Here is a 15,926-nt window from a genome sequence, read left to right as displayed (position 1 = left end):
GCATTTATATATCATTTCATATTATTTTGTGTTGGTTACTGGCTTTGGTCGACGTCGTCTGCACCAGAACGAACATTTTTCTATCTCTCTTGGTAGGAATTCATTTCCTGATATGAACTTTAAACCAAAGCAAATATAATTCTTAGAAGGAATTTTAAAAGGAAGAGACGTTTTAGCTGTTCTCCAAACTGGATATGGAAAATCGATCACTTTTCAGTTGTTGCCACATTTTGTTTCAAATGAAGAGAAAGGAAGTATAGATGACCAAATGAAATTTTTAAAAAAAGTTGGAATGGAATTCTTATACTTCTTATACACCATTTCTTTCATCGTCGAAATGTGCTTGCATGGTTACGGCACAATTCTTAGAATTGCATATAATTACGGAAATTATACCCAACCAATTATGCAGAATTTCGGCCTACGATTCCAGTGTCTTTTCGTCTCGCCGTTCAGTAAAAAAAAAAAAAAAAAAAAAAAAAAAAAAGGACAAAAGACGCTGGGGACGAGTTTGGCAATGTAGCATAACATGAGCGAATAAAGTCCATGGGACGTTTATTAGAATAAAGGCGTTTCGGACTAAATTTGGCATTTAAAGTGGAGCCTTGCTTCGTAAAAAGAATCAACTAACAAAAACCTCTAAAGCAATAGAAATTTATATCGCCGTTCTCACGCCGACATAAACATTAAAAAAACCTGCGCACGAAGCTGTGAATATAATTAAATGTCGCATGATCTGAAATTTCTTTTGAGTATAATTAACTCTCCCATAGTGACGGTAAGACCAATTGCGTTCGAGAGTACATTTAAGATCAAGACTGGTACAAAGTAACTTGTACAAATTATTTTAAATGATTTTAAATATTTAACGCAAGAAAAATACTGTAATTATTTGTTGAAAAATAAAAGTTAATAGATTAAGATGGAAGTTTGATTTTTATCGAGAGTTGCAAGAAATGCTGGATTTGGAAATCAAACAATATGTTCTCGCAGAGCGCGCGGAAATTAAAAACATACCGTTCGTTTTAAGGAGAAAGATACTTACAGCAAATACTGTATTAGCACTGGGCCCCTCGCGTAACTATCAGCTGTTTTATAGAGGGTAGCACATATTAAAAGAAGACAAAAATGTGTTGTGAAATAGTATGCATAAAATATTACATAGTAAAATCCATGTCTATTTCAAGACCTTCGATGATTTACGTGGCGTTCAAACGTCGAATTTACAACTATCTATGTTTACAGTCTTAAAGTCTTTAGAACTTTACTATTCAGAGATATTTTTAAATTCGCTCAGTTCACTTAATTAAGGATTGGTGTGCTAATTTTATAGCGGGAGGGGGAAGAAAGGAGGAAGGAGGAGACAGGGGGCTCTCATTACGTTACATCGATATAACGGTATTATAGTGTTCTTGTACTTCTTCCGAGATCACAATGCACGGGGTAACTCTGTCCTTAGAGGAAAGCTCCTCCCACCCATATTTTGACTGACCATAACCTACTCAATTTTAGGACAAAAGGAAGATATTGAAATAACAACTTCATTCATCCACCTCATCTTCACTATCAGACATAATTCGCTTCTTCTTAACCTTGTTTGTACCCAATGACACACACTTTATACCTTCATCCTCTGAACGTTCCGAGTCTAAATCAGATAACGAACCAAAAACATATTTTCTTGAAGTTGGAGGTTCGTTCTCTTTTTGCGCAGATGAAATTGCAGACTTTGACTGAGATCTTCGATTACCTAAATGAGAATTTAAACTTTATTTAAGAGGACAGATGATGATGTTGGTATGATTCAAATAAATAAAAGCCTGTTAAAGGAAGTCTGTATAAAGGCATAGAGATACGAATTATATATTCCAATAATATCTCAATGATAAAGGGAAGTTACTTAAAAAGGGAAAATAAGGAGCCTTGCTTTGTTTGTCATCCAAATTTGCAAGAGGCTACAAAATGGGTTGTTGCTTTTGTTTGCTCTTTGTTGCTTTTTTTTAGTGACTTACACAAAGGTCGAGTTTGGAGTGGAGGTGAAAAAAATTAATAGCTATTACCTGACATAATATTGCCTACATCGAGTTCTGCTACTTCCCTTTCTTCTTCTCTTCTTAATCTGATCTTCTTACACTGTGATAAACTTGGACGACCTAACAAAAATAAGATAAGTAAATAACAAGCAAAGCTTGTCATTAAAAGAATATTTGGAATTCAGGCTAGATTTGTAAGGCTAAATTACCACAAAAACATCAAAGCCTTGCAAATCACAATATTTTCCGGCCTTATTTTCCACGTTTACAACAAACGTTTTTGAAATCAACGACAAGACGTATGATATACGTAAACAACCTTGCGAATAAAGAATTCCGTTCTCGTCATTATTTACAATATAATTTGCCTTTTGCTTACATGTTAATCAAATTTTGTAAAATCAATGTATTATATAAACAGATATGGTGGGGCGTCTTCCTTTCTCTCTTACGTAATGTTGTGGGCAGAATAGTTTTGGGCAGAATATTGACCGAAAAAGGTTTTTAGAGACTATGTATTTGGGTAAATCATTATTCATGGTAAAAAAAAGCTATGAATAAAAGAAAGTGCTTTGCTTGACGACTATTTTCGATTCTTCAACTGAAAGGATTTTAGCCTCTCTTGTGATTGTTGAAAATTTATCTTGGCAGAAAAACATATAAAAAAAAGTTTCAAATGTGTGAAATAGAAAATTGTAAAAATATATTTCGTCGTCACTTCATTTTTATAATGTCCGTTTCGTAGTGAAAAATTTTATTTGGTGCAAAAAAATGTTTTATTGAGCCCGTTTTATGACTGTCCACTTTGTAGAGACATAATCTAAGATCTATCCGTTCCAAGTATCATTTAGTTAGAAAATAACTCTGCGAAGCTGTTCTTATGCGGCTTTTGAAGTTAAATTGAAGACTTTTAGTACCAAACTGCCTTATTGATAGTAGTATCAATATGAACTAAATGAAATTAAGAACTTATCCTGGTCACAAATAAATAAATAAATGCTTGACCTTTTATCCCCAAATCTTTTAGCATATTTGTGAGTTTTTCTTCTTTAGATTTCATCGAGTTACATCCCTCGAATATCTTCGCATAATTTCCCACATGAACGCCACAAGCTCGAACATAACGCATCAAATTGGAAAGCTTCGTACTCACTTTCGTTGAAAGTTTTGCCTTTTTCTAAAATACATTAAAAAATATGCTTCTTCAGATAATTTTACGATAAAATATTTTTGTTAGGTGCGTAAAGTTTTGTTTTGCATTCAGCATTCAGTAAAGACAACTAGTTCAAGATTTTTTTTGAATAGCAATAAACCATACATTTACGTTCTCCTCGCTACTACATCCAGATCTTTTGCGCTTCTTTTTGTTGCTCTGTTCTGTAGTAGGTTTGGTCTTAATTGCGGCATCAGTATCATTACTGGTCGATTTATCAGATCTTCCGACTTTTGATTCTTCGTCCTATTATAAAGACATTTTAAAACTAGTGGTTAGTGGCTCTTGCATCCTTAGCATAGTTTTAATTCCTCCGCATGAATTGTGAAATAAAATTGTGCGCAACAAGTAAGTAAGTAACATTCTTTTTACTAATTTTTGTTTACCCTCTAATTTAATGCGCCTAGGGTCGGGTTTTCCTCTAATTAAAGTGCGAACGAGATAATTTGGGGGACATGTTTTCGTTATTTTCTTTTTCTTTTTTTTTTTTAGTGATCCATGAAAAAAGATAAAATCGCCATGTTTACGCACTTAATTAAAAAAATAAGTACAGCGAAACACGAAAATCAATGAAAGGAAAGAGTGATAAGAAGGAAGAAAACAAAAAACATAAAATGTTGTTTTTTTCCTCCATTTTATGGCGGCTAAGGTCAAATTTTCCTCTAATTTAAGTGCGAATTTAAATTTTCGAAACAAGATAATTTCATTCCTCTAATTATTAGTGCAACCCTAACAATTATTTTTATATATTATTATAACTAATAATTATTTTTTCGGTCACACTAAATTAGAGGAAACAGTAATAACGTAGATTATTATATCCTATTGTTCTAAAACGAGAATGTTTAACCCCTTACAATTAGCATCCAGTTCAACAAAATTCGTATCCAACAAAAATGAAAAAAAAACAAAACATTTCAACCATTTCAAAAAAAATAATAATAACCTAACATGATCTGTCACAATACCTCTGGTTTACACAGAACAGTTGTGTCTTCGATTTCCAGCTTCTTTAGAAGCGGTTGTTTATCACTGTCTGACACTTTCTTCAAGTCGTTTTTGTCATCAATACAATCATTCTCTTTGGTCCTTTTCGTCAAAGGTTCGTCATCACTAGATGAATCTTCGCTGGATGAAACAGAAGAGACCGTGTCATTCAATGGATTGATTTTTTTATTTTCTGTTTTCCTCATTTCTAAGATTTTAGTACACCCCAGTGGGCACTTCAACGTTGAATCAACGTTGAAAAGACGTTGCTTGCGACGTTGAAAAGACGTTGATTTTACGTTGCAAATGAAAGTTTTTTTGACGTCTTTTTCCGACGTCTATTCAACGTCGGACATCAACGTCTTTTCAACGTTGAAACAACGTCTCGCAACGTCTTTTCAACGTTGAAACAACGTCTCGCAACGTCTTTTCAACGTTGAAACAACGTTGCAGGACGTTGTTTCAACGTTGAAAAGACGTTGATGTCCGACGTTGAATAGACGTCGGAAAAAGACGTCAAAAAAACTTTCATTTGCAACGTAAAATCAACGTCTTTTCAACGTCGCAAGCTACGTTGAAACAACGTCCTGCAACGTCTCTTCAACGTTGAAACAACGTCTCGCTACGTCTTTTAAACATTGAAATAACTTCTCGCAACGTCTTTTCAACGTTGAAAAAACGTCTAACAACGTCTAATCAACGTCGTTTGGAAATGCTCTCGCAACCGTTATTCAGCGTCTTTTCAACCTTAAGAAACAGACAAACTTGACCGAATCAAATCATAATCGCCATTGTGGCTTCAGTTTTATATGTCCATAGTTTACATGTCCATGTATCTATTCCCTAGCATGATTCCGACGCTTATATTTGTGTTACGTTATTTGTACATGGTTATTGCGAAAAAGAAATAAAATCATTTCTACGATATGTCATTTTTTTATTATAAACATCGGCAGTATATACAACTTCTCCGCTGAAAACTTCCTAAATGAAACTTAACGGAGTTTTATAATACAAAATATAAAAACGATATTTCAAGTATTCACAACTGGTACTATGTGAGAATCTCCAGCGTTCCAACCCAATGCAAAAAATGTAACGCAGCAATGACGAGGTTGTTAAACGTGCAGTATTTGCAAATTTATAGCTGCGATTTCATGTGCCAGGCACGCCTCCTGATAAGGCAGCCTGTTAGTATGCTCAAATCACCTAAAGTGTCAAGCAAAACTGTTGCACCGAAGTCTTTAATCAAGCATTGGTTAGAGAAAAAGTATGTTTTCTTAATGAAGTCAGAGTTGAATACAAGGGTGTTTGTTAAGGATACCAGATGCGAATAAATACGATCATGATGCTATACTTTATAAAAAGTGTGAAAAGCCACCGTCCTCACCAGGTGCAAGAAGTCCAGGAATCGAGGTTGAAAATTACAATAAAAATATAATGAATATTATATTAGCACTGTATTTCCTTAAAAAAAGCACCCACTCATGCATATTCCATACTTTTACTAGTCACAAGTCCGATCTCTAGTAGAAACACTAAAAATTGTTGAGCTAAAATCACTTTAACATTTTGCCATTCTAATTTTCTGCCACCCAATCAAAATTAATATAAGCTAGAAGAATTTATTACGGCGCTTGAAAAATTTATAATCCTCTCTGATATAAAAGTTGTAAATTATTTAAAAATTAATCGATTTAATTTTCTTCGGCATTAGTTCTTCCCGCTCCTCCACATCTATCAGGTGCATATTTAAGGATTGATGCCGTACACGCACGAACTTCTCCTTCTGTCGCATTCTTTTGATGTTTGATAACAGTTTCTACAACGTAACAAAATTCTTATCACATATTGATGGAGGTAGTTTACAGTACAACAGCTGGACAAATAGATTTCCTCAGATTAATGTGTATTTTTCCCCCTGAACGTCGACCCCTCGAAATGGCGGGAAAAACTTAATACAAACTTGTCGGTTTGGATTAGCACTTTAATAAGAGCTATTGTATTTATTTGTACATATTTTAACCGACAATAAATAAATTAACAACAACAAACTAAAACGCTTACAAGCACATATATAAATTGAATATTAGGAATAGGATTTTTTTACTAACCGACAACAGCTTTATATAAGTTCATCCTTGCAAACCCAACCTTTTCACTTTTTCCCTTCCCTTTCATGTTGAGTGCCGACATTACTTCATTATTCATGATTCTATAATGAAAGTGGAATAAAAGTAAAACAATCGACATCGTAAGCGCATTTAATATATAGTTGCGAGTCCATTAGGCTGCGGGGCCGCTTTCCGTAAACTATTCATTCAATTAAATAATTCTTGGACCTCGTGCACGATTTTTTTATGGAGAAGATGAAACGAAGCATGTGGGCACAACAAAGTGATTTTCCACTACCACTGTAAACTACACAACAAAGGTTAGTACATTTTAAATTCTCTAAGGGGTACTTATGCTTTGACTCACTTTAACAGAACATTTTTCACATTTTCGCGAATTTTTGAGCCACCAACTCTTGATAACTGGGATAGCTGTAAAATGAAACATATATCAATAAATATATTTCTAGCTACAGGTGCACACAAACACAAAAGTAGAAAAGTAGTATTTAGCTAGCTATAGTTGTTTCCAGGAGGGACAACAAAGGCAGTTCTTTAAGCTGTGTTCACACTTCATTAGAAGTGTAAGAATTCTCAGATCCAGGTTAACATTATCAAATTTTGAAAAAGAAAACAAGGAACTTTTGAGAAAAATGAGTGGCATATTTGGATTTATCAGCAAAAATTATATAACATAGGAAATTTAGAATACCAAGAGATTATTAGAACAGGATTTATTGTAATTTAAAGTTTTTAAATTTTATAAGAGTTAAAAAATTTCACTGCAGTTAATTTGTGTGGTCATTTCTTCATACAACATCAAAAGTTTGGCAGTTGTACTTAGTGTATAAACTTGAAAATTTGCATGTTTCCATAAATTTTGATGCTGAATTTAAATATGTTGGTCATTTTTGTTAAAAATGATCAGAAAATTCCAAGCATGTTAACCCGGATCCGAGAATAAGTGAACATGCTGTCAGGCTAAATAGTGTGTTTCATGTATCCTTTGGGAAAAAATGAATGTAAATGTTTAACTGACCAATCTATCATAGTTTGACTTGTCTTTTAATGTCTCCTCAAACTCTATTAGCTCTTGAACACTCTTTAGCAGTTCAAATGGCTCCTGTGGTTGAGCTGTGTCCGGCTCTGCTGCTTTTTCATTTTGTCTTCCCAACAAATTCCTGATATCGGTTAGGAGATACAATACCCTCTTCTGAAACTCTAAATCATAATTGGATTTTTTATTTACTAAATATATATATACCATGTATTTCAGTGGGATATTTTAAACATATCTATTTTATTGAATCCTGCTTTGTAATTACAACTTACTTCCTGTCGACATAGGAAAGGGATCGTTTCCAGAACTTCCACCTGCATTCTGTGATCCAGATGGTGTTTGTCTTACTGGACTGACATGCTTCCTCTTTAAACTATTTGGTGGTGTATGTGTTGGTGTTGTGTTTTGATGTTGTATCAATGGTCTGACTTCTGGTGACATGATGGATGAGTCTGTAAGCACATAAAAAAGGTATTTAATATCAATGTTGTATTAAGGGTATAAAAAAGTGCGAGAATAAAAGCGTGCAAAATAAAAAAGTGTGAAACTTGTTATCCCATGAAAACACTAAAATCGCACTTCCTAAAAATGTTGCCGATTAACACTAATTAATTCCGCCCTAATCTAAAAAAATTGAGGGACTAAAATTAATCCCACACTTTTTTTATTTTCACACTTTATACCCTTAAGGTATATAATATGCCTTATGTACTAATCTTTGTGCATATTAAATTCCACATATTTGTGCTTAAAGAATGTACATGTATATACAAATAAGAAATCTGTTTTGAACATTTTGTAAAAAAATTATGTAAGCACTTACCAGAGTCTTGAGCATCATCTTCTATATGTCGATATGTCATTGGTGGTTCACTTGGTATTGGTTTTTCTAAAAGTTTTCATTTTTGCATAAAAAAATCATAGCAACAGTGCTTTTCAAAAATAAATGTTTGAAAACTTTGAACATTTCGAAATACACAAAGTAAAAACGTAACAAGCTTTTACGAATTGCATAAAAATTGCATAAAAATTTCTGGAATACAAAATTAATCATACTTTTTGTAAACAATACATCACAAGACGGCGAGCTTTGTTTTTTTGTGATGACTTCTTCGTCATCCGTTTCTGCCTCCGTGAAATCAAACTCCTCACATAGTTTTCTATCTGTAAAGATAATATATAATGGTTCTGATACATGATTAGTTTTTTTTAAAGTTGTATTTGACTAATTAATTGAAGTAAAGCCACTTAGCATCGTACCTCCTGTAATTTTAACTCGGACTAGTGGAAATTTGTGCCATAATGCTGTAGGTTCTTTTAATTCTGCAGCTGCCTTCTCGACATTCAAAAAACTTGGCCAGTAGACTAAATTATTTTTTATCCAAACTGTTGGTATTGTACCTTCTTCTTCTTGTTTGTTTTCCAACCATATTGCTCGGCTCCAACTCATTTTATTCAAATATAGCTAATATAAAACAATGGTTACTCAAGGGAATTAAGGATTTAAATATTGACTTAACATGACAAGATCAAATACCGGATTGTAAGACTGTCGAATGAGGCATGAAGTTGGCTGATAGAAAATCTCAATCTTTTTCCAGCTCTTTGCAATAATTACAAGTTTAATAACTAAGTTTTAACCTAATTTGTATATATACATAATACTAGTGGTGTGTGCAGGTCTCTGGTATAAAGCAAGTAGTGATCACCAAGTTAATTTTCTTATTTTTGTTATAATTTTAGTGTAAGAATTGTAATTTATCAAGCAAGCAAGCACTCTATTTTTTAATAGAATTCCACAGGTGCACAAAATGTATTGAAGGAACCTTCAAGCAGACAATACAATCATAAGTTTTCAATCCTCTACGTTTATTTATCAGCATTTTCACTTCTGCATAGTTATGAATGTCTTTCAAGTACTTAAATGTCACAATTTTTTGCGAATCGATCGAGTTCAGATATTTCGCGGGATTAAATTTTAGTCAATATGCCTTTTTCATGAAAAGTTGGATTTTTTAAGTCAAAACAAATTAAAAGAATTTACATGGGCTTTGGAACAAAACATGCAGCTTTTTAAATATGATGATTTATAACTAAGAATTACTAAATACTTGATATTTAGCTTCAGCTATATATTTTTTTGTCACAATGTTTTCGAATAGATTGCTATAAATGCTTGCATATGCCAGGCACGCCCTCTTATAAGGCAGCCTGTTAGCATGCTCCAACCACCTGTATGTGTCAAGCATAACTGGTGCACATGAAAGCAAAATAGCAAAAATTTTAAATGGTTATTGAATCAAAAGTTATATCTTCAAATAGATTGCTATAAGTATGCTTGCATGTGCCAGGCACGCCCTCTTATAAGGCAGCCTGTCAGCATGCTCCAACCACCTGTATGTGTCAAGCATAACTGGTGCACATGAAAGCAAAATAGCAAAAATTTTAAATGGTTATTGAATCAAAAGTTATATCTTCAAATAGATTGCTATAAGTATGCTTGCATGTGCCAGGCACGCCCTCTTATAAGGCAGCCTGTCAGCATGCTCCAACCACCTGTATGTGTCAAGCATAACTGGTGCACATGAAAGCAAAATAGCAAAAAATAAATAACAATACCAGGCTGGAACATTAAAAAAGTAAGACCACCTCAGCCTGGGCATTATATCCATTAAATATTTTTTGAGAAATCTAGCTAGCATTGTTTTTTTAGAGATAAGTCTCTGGAAATAAATTTTAATTTTTGGGCTAATTTTGGCCTAAAATGACATTTAGGTGACAAAAAATCCAAATTTTGAAGTTACCATCATGTTCAGCATACTTTTCTTGTTAATTGAGCCAAATTTTGTCGAAAATAAAGTAGTTTTAATTTTTGGGCAAATTTTGGCCTAAAATGACATTTAGATGACAAGAAATCCAAATTTTGATGTCACCATCATGTTCAGCATACTTTTCTTATTAACTGAGCCAAATTTTGTCGAAAGTAAAGTAGTTTTAATTTTCGGACCAATTTTGGCCTAAAATGACATTTAGGTGACAAAAAATCAAAATTTTGATGTCACCATTATGTTCAGCATACTTTATTTGTTAACTGTGCCAAATTTGGTCGAAAATGAAGTAGTTTTAATTTTCAGACCAATTTTGGCCTAAAATGACATTTAGGTGACAAAAAATCAAAATTTTGATGTCACCATTATGTTCAGCATACTTTTTTTGTTAACTGTGCCAAATTTTGTCGAAAACAAATACCAATTTTGGTCTGAAACGTCATTTAGATGACTTCTAAGTACTTAGAGAGTTTAGGTACGAAGTTTAAATCTGTGACGTTGCAATTGACCATTTGGGACATAGTTAGCCAGTTACGAGTTGGAAACCAATACTATCCTCGCAGGCGAGATAGTAAAAACTAATGTTGTCACATGATTTACAAAGAAACAAACAATCTTTCATATTTTTAATGAGTTTTACGTTATCCGTCAAATTAAATTCCCGCCAAAATTAATAAATTTTGTTCTCCGCCAAATTTAATTTTTTTTGTTATCTGCCAAATTTTCTTCCCGCCAAAATTTTTGGATTGCAAGTATGTGTAATGTACTGTAAAATAATAAAAAAAGCTGGAAATACAAAATAACAATACCAGGCTGGAACATTAAAAAAGTAAGACCACCTCAGCCTGGGCATTATATCCATTAAATATTTTTTGAGAAATCTAGCTAGCATTGTTTTTTTAGAGATAAGTCTCTGGAAATAAATTTTTCTTACATTCTGAAGAATCCCCATCTCTCTTGTACTGAAATGTCGACTTGTTGACATGCAGACAAATAACATCACTTCGGCAATTTTTTGCCGACATGGAAAAATTTGATTTAAAATAATTTAGGGTCAAACGATTTATTTCTAGAATGTGTCAAATAAATATGCGTGAAAATTTTAGCTAACTTTTTCTTTCTTTAGATTCTGCTACGAATGCTACCGAAGCAAAGTTTACGAATTAGCATATGCTGTACAGAAATACTTTACTCACGTCTGTGGTTCTTCGCCCTTTTCGCCTTGTGAGTTGATACGAACTTCTTAGGGGCTTAGGCGCGAATTTCCTCATCGAAAGTTTCCCGCCAATGACTAGGAGGGATATTACATGCGACAAAGTAAAGGTTTAAATATGTGAAAGCGAAGTAAATAAACAGTTATTATTGTATTATAAATTATAATTTGACAAAATGGATTGTATTTTAAATGTCTCACATCCATAATACAAGTTGAAATATTTGTTTCTCTCAAAATACGAGGACAAAAAACCCCCTGATAAATATTACAAAAAATAAATCGAACGTTTGGTACGCTCTGTTGAAAAAAAATCCATTGAATGTTTTGTGTACATTTCATGTTTGTGTTCATTCATTCTCTGATGTTATGTCACAAAAGTTTTAACATAGCATAAGAGAATGAATGCACATTCGGCTCTTATGTAAAAAAGTACATAGATGCGGCTGTAAAGTTGCAAACAAATGGTAATATTTTGAAGTAGTAAAACTGCAGTAAAATTAGCGATATATATGAAAAACAACATAACGTCGGCATTAATATATCCAATCGCTGACAAATTACAAAAAAATTAAGTAAAACGTGCGTTCTTTATTTCTAGTTTATGACGATCTTTAACAAACACCGAGTACGCTTCGTTATTTTGTTGGACAGTTTGGAACACTTCTATGAACGTCTGTTTGAGATATAACTTTGCAGGCCAGTGTGAGACGAACTAAAACAAATAAGATTTGAACGGAACAGATTCTCGGTAAAAAGTTAATTTGGTGCAACGTTGAATAAACGTCGATAAGACGTCGGTTGAATCAACGTTGCAGTGCAACGTTGAATAAACGTCGATAAGACGTCGGTTGAATCAACGTTGCGGGTGCGACGTTGAATAGACGTCGGTTGAATCAACGTTGCGGGAGTGACGTTGAATAAACGTCGATAAGACGTCGGTTGAATCAACGTTGCAGTACGACGTTGAATAAACGTCGGTTTTACGATCGTTGAAACAACGTCTTTTTTCGACGTTGTATCAACGTTGATATCACGTCGGTTGAAACAACGTTGTGGAAACGACGTTGAAAAGACGTCGATGATGCGACGTTGTATTCATGTCGGAGGGCAACGTTGAAAAGACGTTGAATTTACGTCGGTTGCATCGACGTTGCAGACCCAACGTTGATTAGACGTTGAATGTTGGTTGCGACGTCGCGACCAGAATTCAACGTCTAATCAACGTTGAAAAGACGTCGTGTGCCCAAAGGTCGAGTTTGGAGTGGAGGTGAAAAAAATTAATAGCTATTACCTGACATAATATTGCCTACATCGAGTTCTGCTACTTCCCTTTCTTCTTCTCTTCTTAATCTGATCTTCTTACACTGTGATAAACTTGGACGACCTAACAAAAATAAGATAAGTAAATAACAAGCAAAGCTTGTCATTAAAAGAATATTTGGAATTCAGGCTAGATTTGTAAGGCTAAATTACCACAAAAACATCAAAGCCTTGCAAATCACAATATTTTCCGGCCTTATTTTCCACGTTTACAACAAACGTTTTTGAAATCAACGACAAGACGTATGATATACGTAAACAACCTTGCGAATAAAGAATTCCGTTCTCGTCATTATTTACAATATAATTTGCCTTTTGCTTACATGTTAATCAAATTTTGTAAAATCAATGTATTATATAAACAGATATGGTGGGGCGTCTTCCTTTCTCTCTTACGTAATGTTGTGGGCAGAATAGTTTTGGGCAGAATATTGACCGAAAAAGGTTTTTAGAGACTATGTATTTGGGTAAATCATTATTCATGGTAAAAAAAAGCTATGAATAAAAGAAAGTGCTTTGCTTGACGACTATTTTCGATTCTTCAACTGAAAGGATTTTAGCCTCTCTTGTGATTGTTGAAAATTTATCTTGGCAGAAAAACATATAAAAAAAAGTTTCAAATGTGTGAAATAGAAAATTGTAAAAATATATTTCGTCGTCACTTCATTTTTATAATGTCCGTTTCGTAGTGAAAAATTTTATTTGGTGCAAAAAAATGTTTTATTGAGCCCGTTTTATGACTGTCCACTTTGTAGAGACATAATCTAAGATCTATCCGTTCCAAGTATCATTTAGTTAGAAAATAACTCTGCGAAGCTGTTCTTATGCGGCTTTTGAAGTTAAATTGAAGACTTTTAGTACCAAACTGCCTTATTGATAGTAGTATCAATATGAACTAAATGAAATTAAGAACTTATCCTGGTCACAAATAAATAAATAAATGCTTGACCTTTTATCCCCAAATCTTTTAGCATATTTGTGAGTTTTTCTTCTTTAGATTTCATCGAGTTACATCCCTCGAATATCTTCGCATAATTTCCCACATGAACGCCACAAGCTCGAACATAACGCATCAAATTGGAAAGCTTCGTACTCACTTTCGTTGAAAGTTTTGCCTTTTTCTAAAATACATTAAAAAATATGCTTCTTCAGATAATTTTACGATAAAATATTTTTGTTAGGTGCGTAAAGTTTTGTTTTGCATTCAGCATTCAGTAAAGACAACTAGTTCAAGATTTTTTTTGAATAGCAATAAACCATACATTTACGTTCTCCTCGCTACTACATCCAGATCTTTTGCGCTTCTTTTTGTTGCTCTGTTCTGTAGTAGGTTTGGTCTTAATTGCGGCATCAGTATCATTACTGGTCGATTTATCAGATCTTCCGACTTTTGATTCTTCGTCCTATTATAAAGACATTTTAAAACTAGTGGTTAGTGGCTCTTGCATCCTTAGCATAGTTTTAATTCCTCCGCATGAATTGTGAAATAAAATTGTGCGCAACAAGTAAGTAAGTAACATTCTTTTTACTAATTTTTGTTTACCCTCTAATTTAATGCGCCTAGGGTCGGGTTTTCCTCTAATTAAAGTGCGAACGAGATAATTTGGGGGACATGTTTTCGTTATTTTCTTTTTCTTTTTTTTTTTTAGTGATCCATGAAAAAAGATAAAATCGCCATGTTTACGCACTTAATTAAAAAAATAAGTACAGCGAAACACGAAAATCAATGAAAGGAAAGAGTGATAAGAAGGAAGAAAACAAAAAACATAAAATGTTGTTTTTTTCCTCCATTTTATGGCGGCTAAGGTCAAATTTTCCTCTAATTTAAGTGCGAATTTAAATTTTCGAAACAAGATAATTTCATTCCTCTAATTATTAGTGCAACCCTAACAATTATTTTTATATATTATTATAACTAATAATTATTTTTTCGGTCACACTAAATTAGAGGAAACAGTAATAACGTAGATTATTATATCCTATTGTTCTAAAACGAGAATGTTTAACCCCTTACAATTAGCATCCAGTTCAACAAAATTCGTATCCAACAAAAATGAAAAAAAAACAAAACATTTCAACCATTTCAAAAAAAATAATAATAACCTAACATGATCTGTCACAATACCTCTGGTTTACACAGAACAGTTGTGTCTTCGATTTCCAGCTTCTTTAGAAGCGGTTGTTTATCACTGTCTGACACTTTCTTCAAGTCGTTTTTGTCATCAATACAATCATTCTCTTTGGTCCTTTTCGTCAAAGGTTCGTCATCACTAGATGAATCTTCGCTGGATGAAACAGAAGAGACCGTGTCATTCAATGGATTGATTTTTTTATTTTCTGTTTTCCTCATTTCTAAGATTTTAGTACACCTTTGTAACGGCTCGTCATCGCTGGAAGAATCGCAACAAGATAGATCGTGCTTGTTGTGTTGTTTAGAGCTGACTTTAGAATTCTTTTTTTGGGACGACTTATGACTACCAATGGGTTTTTCAATGTTTAGAATTTTTCTTGAATTTTGGACAGTTTTGTTTATTGTTTTTAATGGCTCATCATCACTAGAAGCATCATCATCATCATCATCATCATCATCATCATCATCATCATCATCATCATCATCGTTGTCAGAAGAAGAAACAGCAGCGTCACGCAAGTTAGATTTCTTTATTCTTTTTACTTGGACTTTTACTTTTGAAGCGTGATCGATTTTTGTCTTTGACATTGCTAAAGGTTCATCGTCGCTAGTTTCAGATGGGACAGTCTCAACCATGACTATTCATGTATCTGCTTTGAAAAATACTTGTTTTATTTGCTGCTGAATAAGATCAGAAAAATACACACAAAAAACTTCTGGACCAGTTATTAATAATTTAAGCCACAGTTTTTCGGCTAGTTCAAAGAAATCAACAACAAAGATTCGAGGGAAATTTCTTTGAAAATGACATCTTATAAATATGAATTTATGAAATACGACGAGATCAACTTTATGAACAAAGTTAATTAGAAGAAGTAACCAACATCTAACCTAAACGATTTCTCTCTATCATTTAATTTCTCAATGAAATTCTGCTACCTTCCAAACAGAACAAAATACTTTCTCTTGCAAACTAGGGGAAAATGCCTAACGGAAAATCATGCTCAAAAAATTTTTTTGAAAT

The 15,926-nt window shown here is 33.3% G+C and overlaps 3 protein-coding genes and 1 long non-coding RNA gene across 5 annotated transcripts; 1 reads left to right on the top strand and 3 right to left on the bottom strand.

The window, feature by feature from the left end:
* Positions 1-824: 824 nt before the first annotated feature.
* On the bottom strand, positions 825-4,453 carry LOC130656026 (HIRA-interacting protein 3-like). Its single transcript, XM_057458860.1, has 5 exons — positions 4,215-4,453; positions 3,352-3,492; positions 3,039-3,210; positions 2,061-2,153; positions 825-1,750 (listed from the first exon to the last, which is right to left on the bottom strand). The coding sequence occupies exons 1-5, from the start codon at positions 4,437-4,439 to the stop codon at positions 1,542-1,544; spliced, it is 840 nt and encodes a 279-aa protein (XP_057314843.1). The 5' UTR covers positions 4,440-4,453; the 3' UTR covers positions 825-1,541.
* A 1,524-nt stretch (positions 4,454-5,977) lies between these two features.
* LOC130656024 (uncharacterized) lies at positions 5,978-7,848 on the bottom strand. Of its 2 annotated transcripts, XR_008984813.1 has the most exons (4): positions 7,680-7,848; positions 7,387-7,568; positions 6,348-6,779; positions 5,978-6,055 (listed from the first exon to the last, which is right to left on the bottom strand). XR_008984813.1 is itself a non-coding variant. In XM_057458859.1 (3 exons), the coding sequence occupies exons 1-3, from the start codon at positions 7,846-7,848 to the stop codon at positions 6,711-6,713; spliced, it is 420 nt and encodes a 139-aa protein (XP_057314842.1). In that variant the 3' UTR covers positions 5,978-6,710. The 2 variants fall into 2 exon arrangements, 1 of the variants encoding a protein (XP_057314842.1); XM_057458859.1 differs by having other exon boundaries at positions 5,978-6,779.
* On the top strand, positions 6,535-11,669 carry LOC130656025 (uncharacterized). Its single transcript, XR_008984814.1, has 3 exons — positions 6,535-6,667; positions 7,695-7,878; positions 11,362-11,669. It is a non-coding gene; the product is annotated as an uncharacterized LOC130656025 (long non-coding RNA).
* Positions 11,570-15,832, bottom strand: LOC130656023 (HIRA-interacting protein 3-like). Its single transcript, XM_057458858.1, has 5 exons — positions 14,897-15,832; positions 14,034-14,174; positions 13,721-13,892; positions 12,743-12,835; positions 11,570-12,163 (listed from the first exon to the last, which is right to left on the bottom strand). Exons 1-5 carry the CDS (start codon positions 15,536-15,538, stop codon positions 12,087-12,089), a joined length of 1,125 nt encoding a protein of 374 aa, XP_057314841.1. The 5' UTR covers positions 15,539-15,832; the 3' UTR covers positions 11,570-12,086.
* Between the last annotated feature and the right edge of the window lie 94 nt (positions 15,833-15,926).

Source organism: Hydractinia symbiolongicarpus, chromosome 8 (genome assembly GCF_029227915.1).
Source record: "Hydractinia symbiolongicarpus strain clone_291-10 chromosome 8, HSymV2.1, whole genome shotgun sequence".
NCBI lineage: Eukaryota > Metazoa > Cnidaria > Hydrozoa > Anthoathecata > Hydractiniidae > Hydractinia > Hydractinia symbiolongicarpus.
This window is presented reverse-complemented; position numbering and strand designations above follow the sequence as displayed.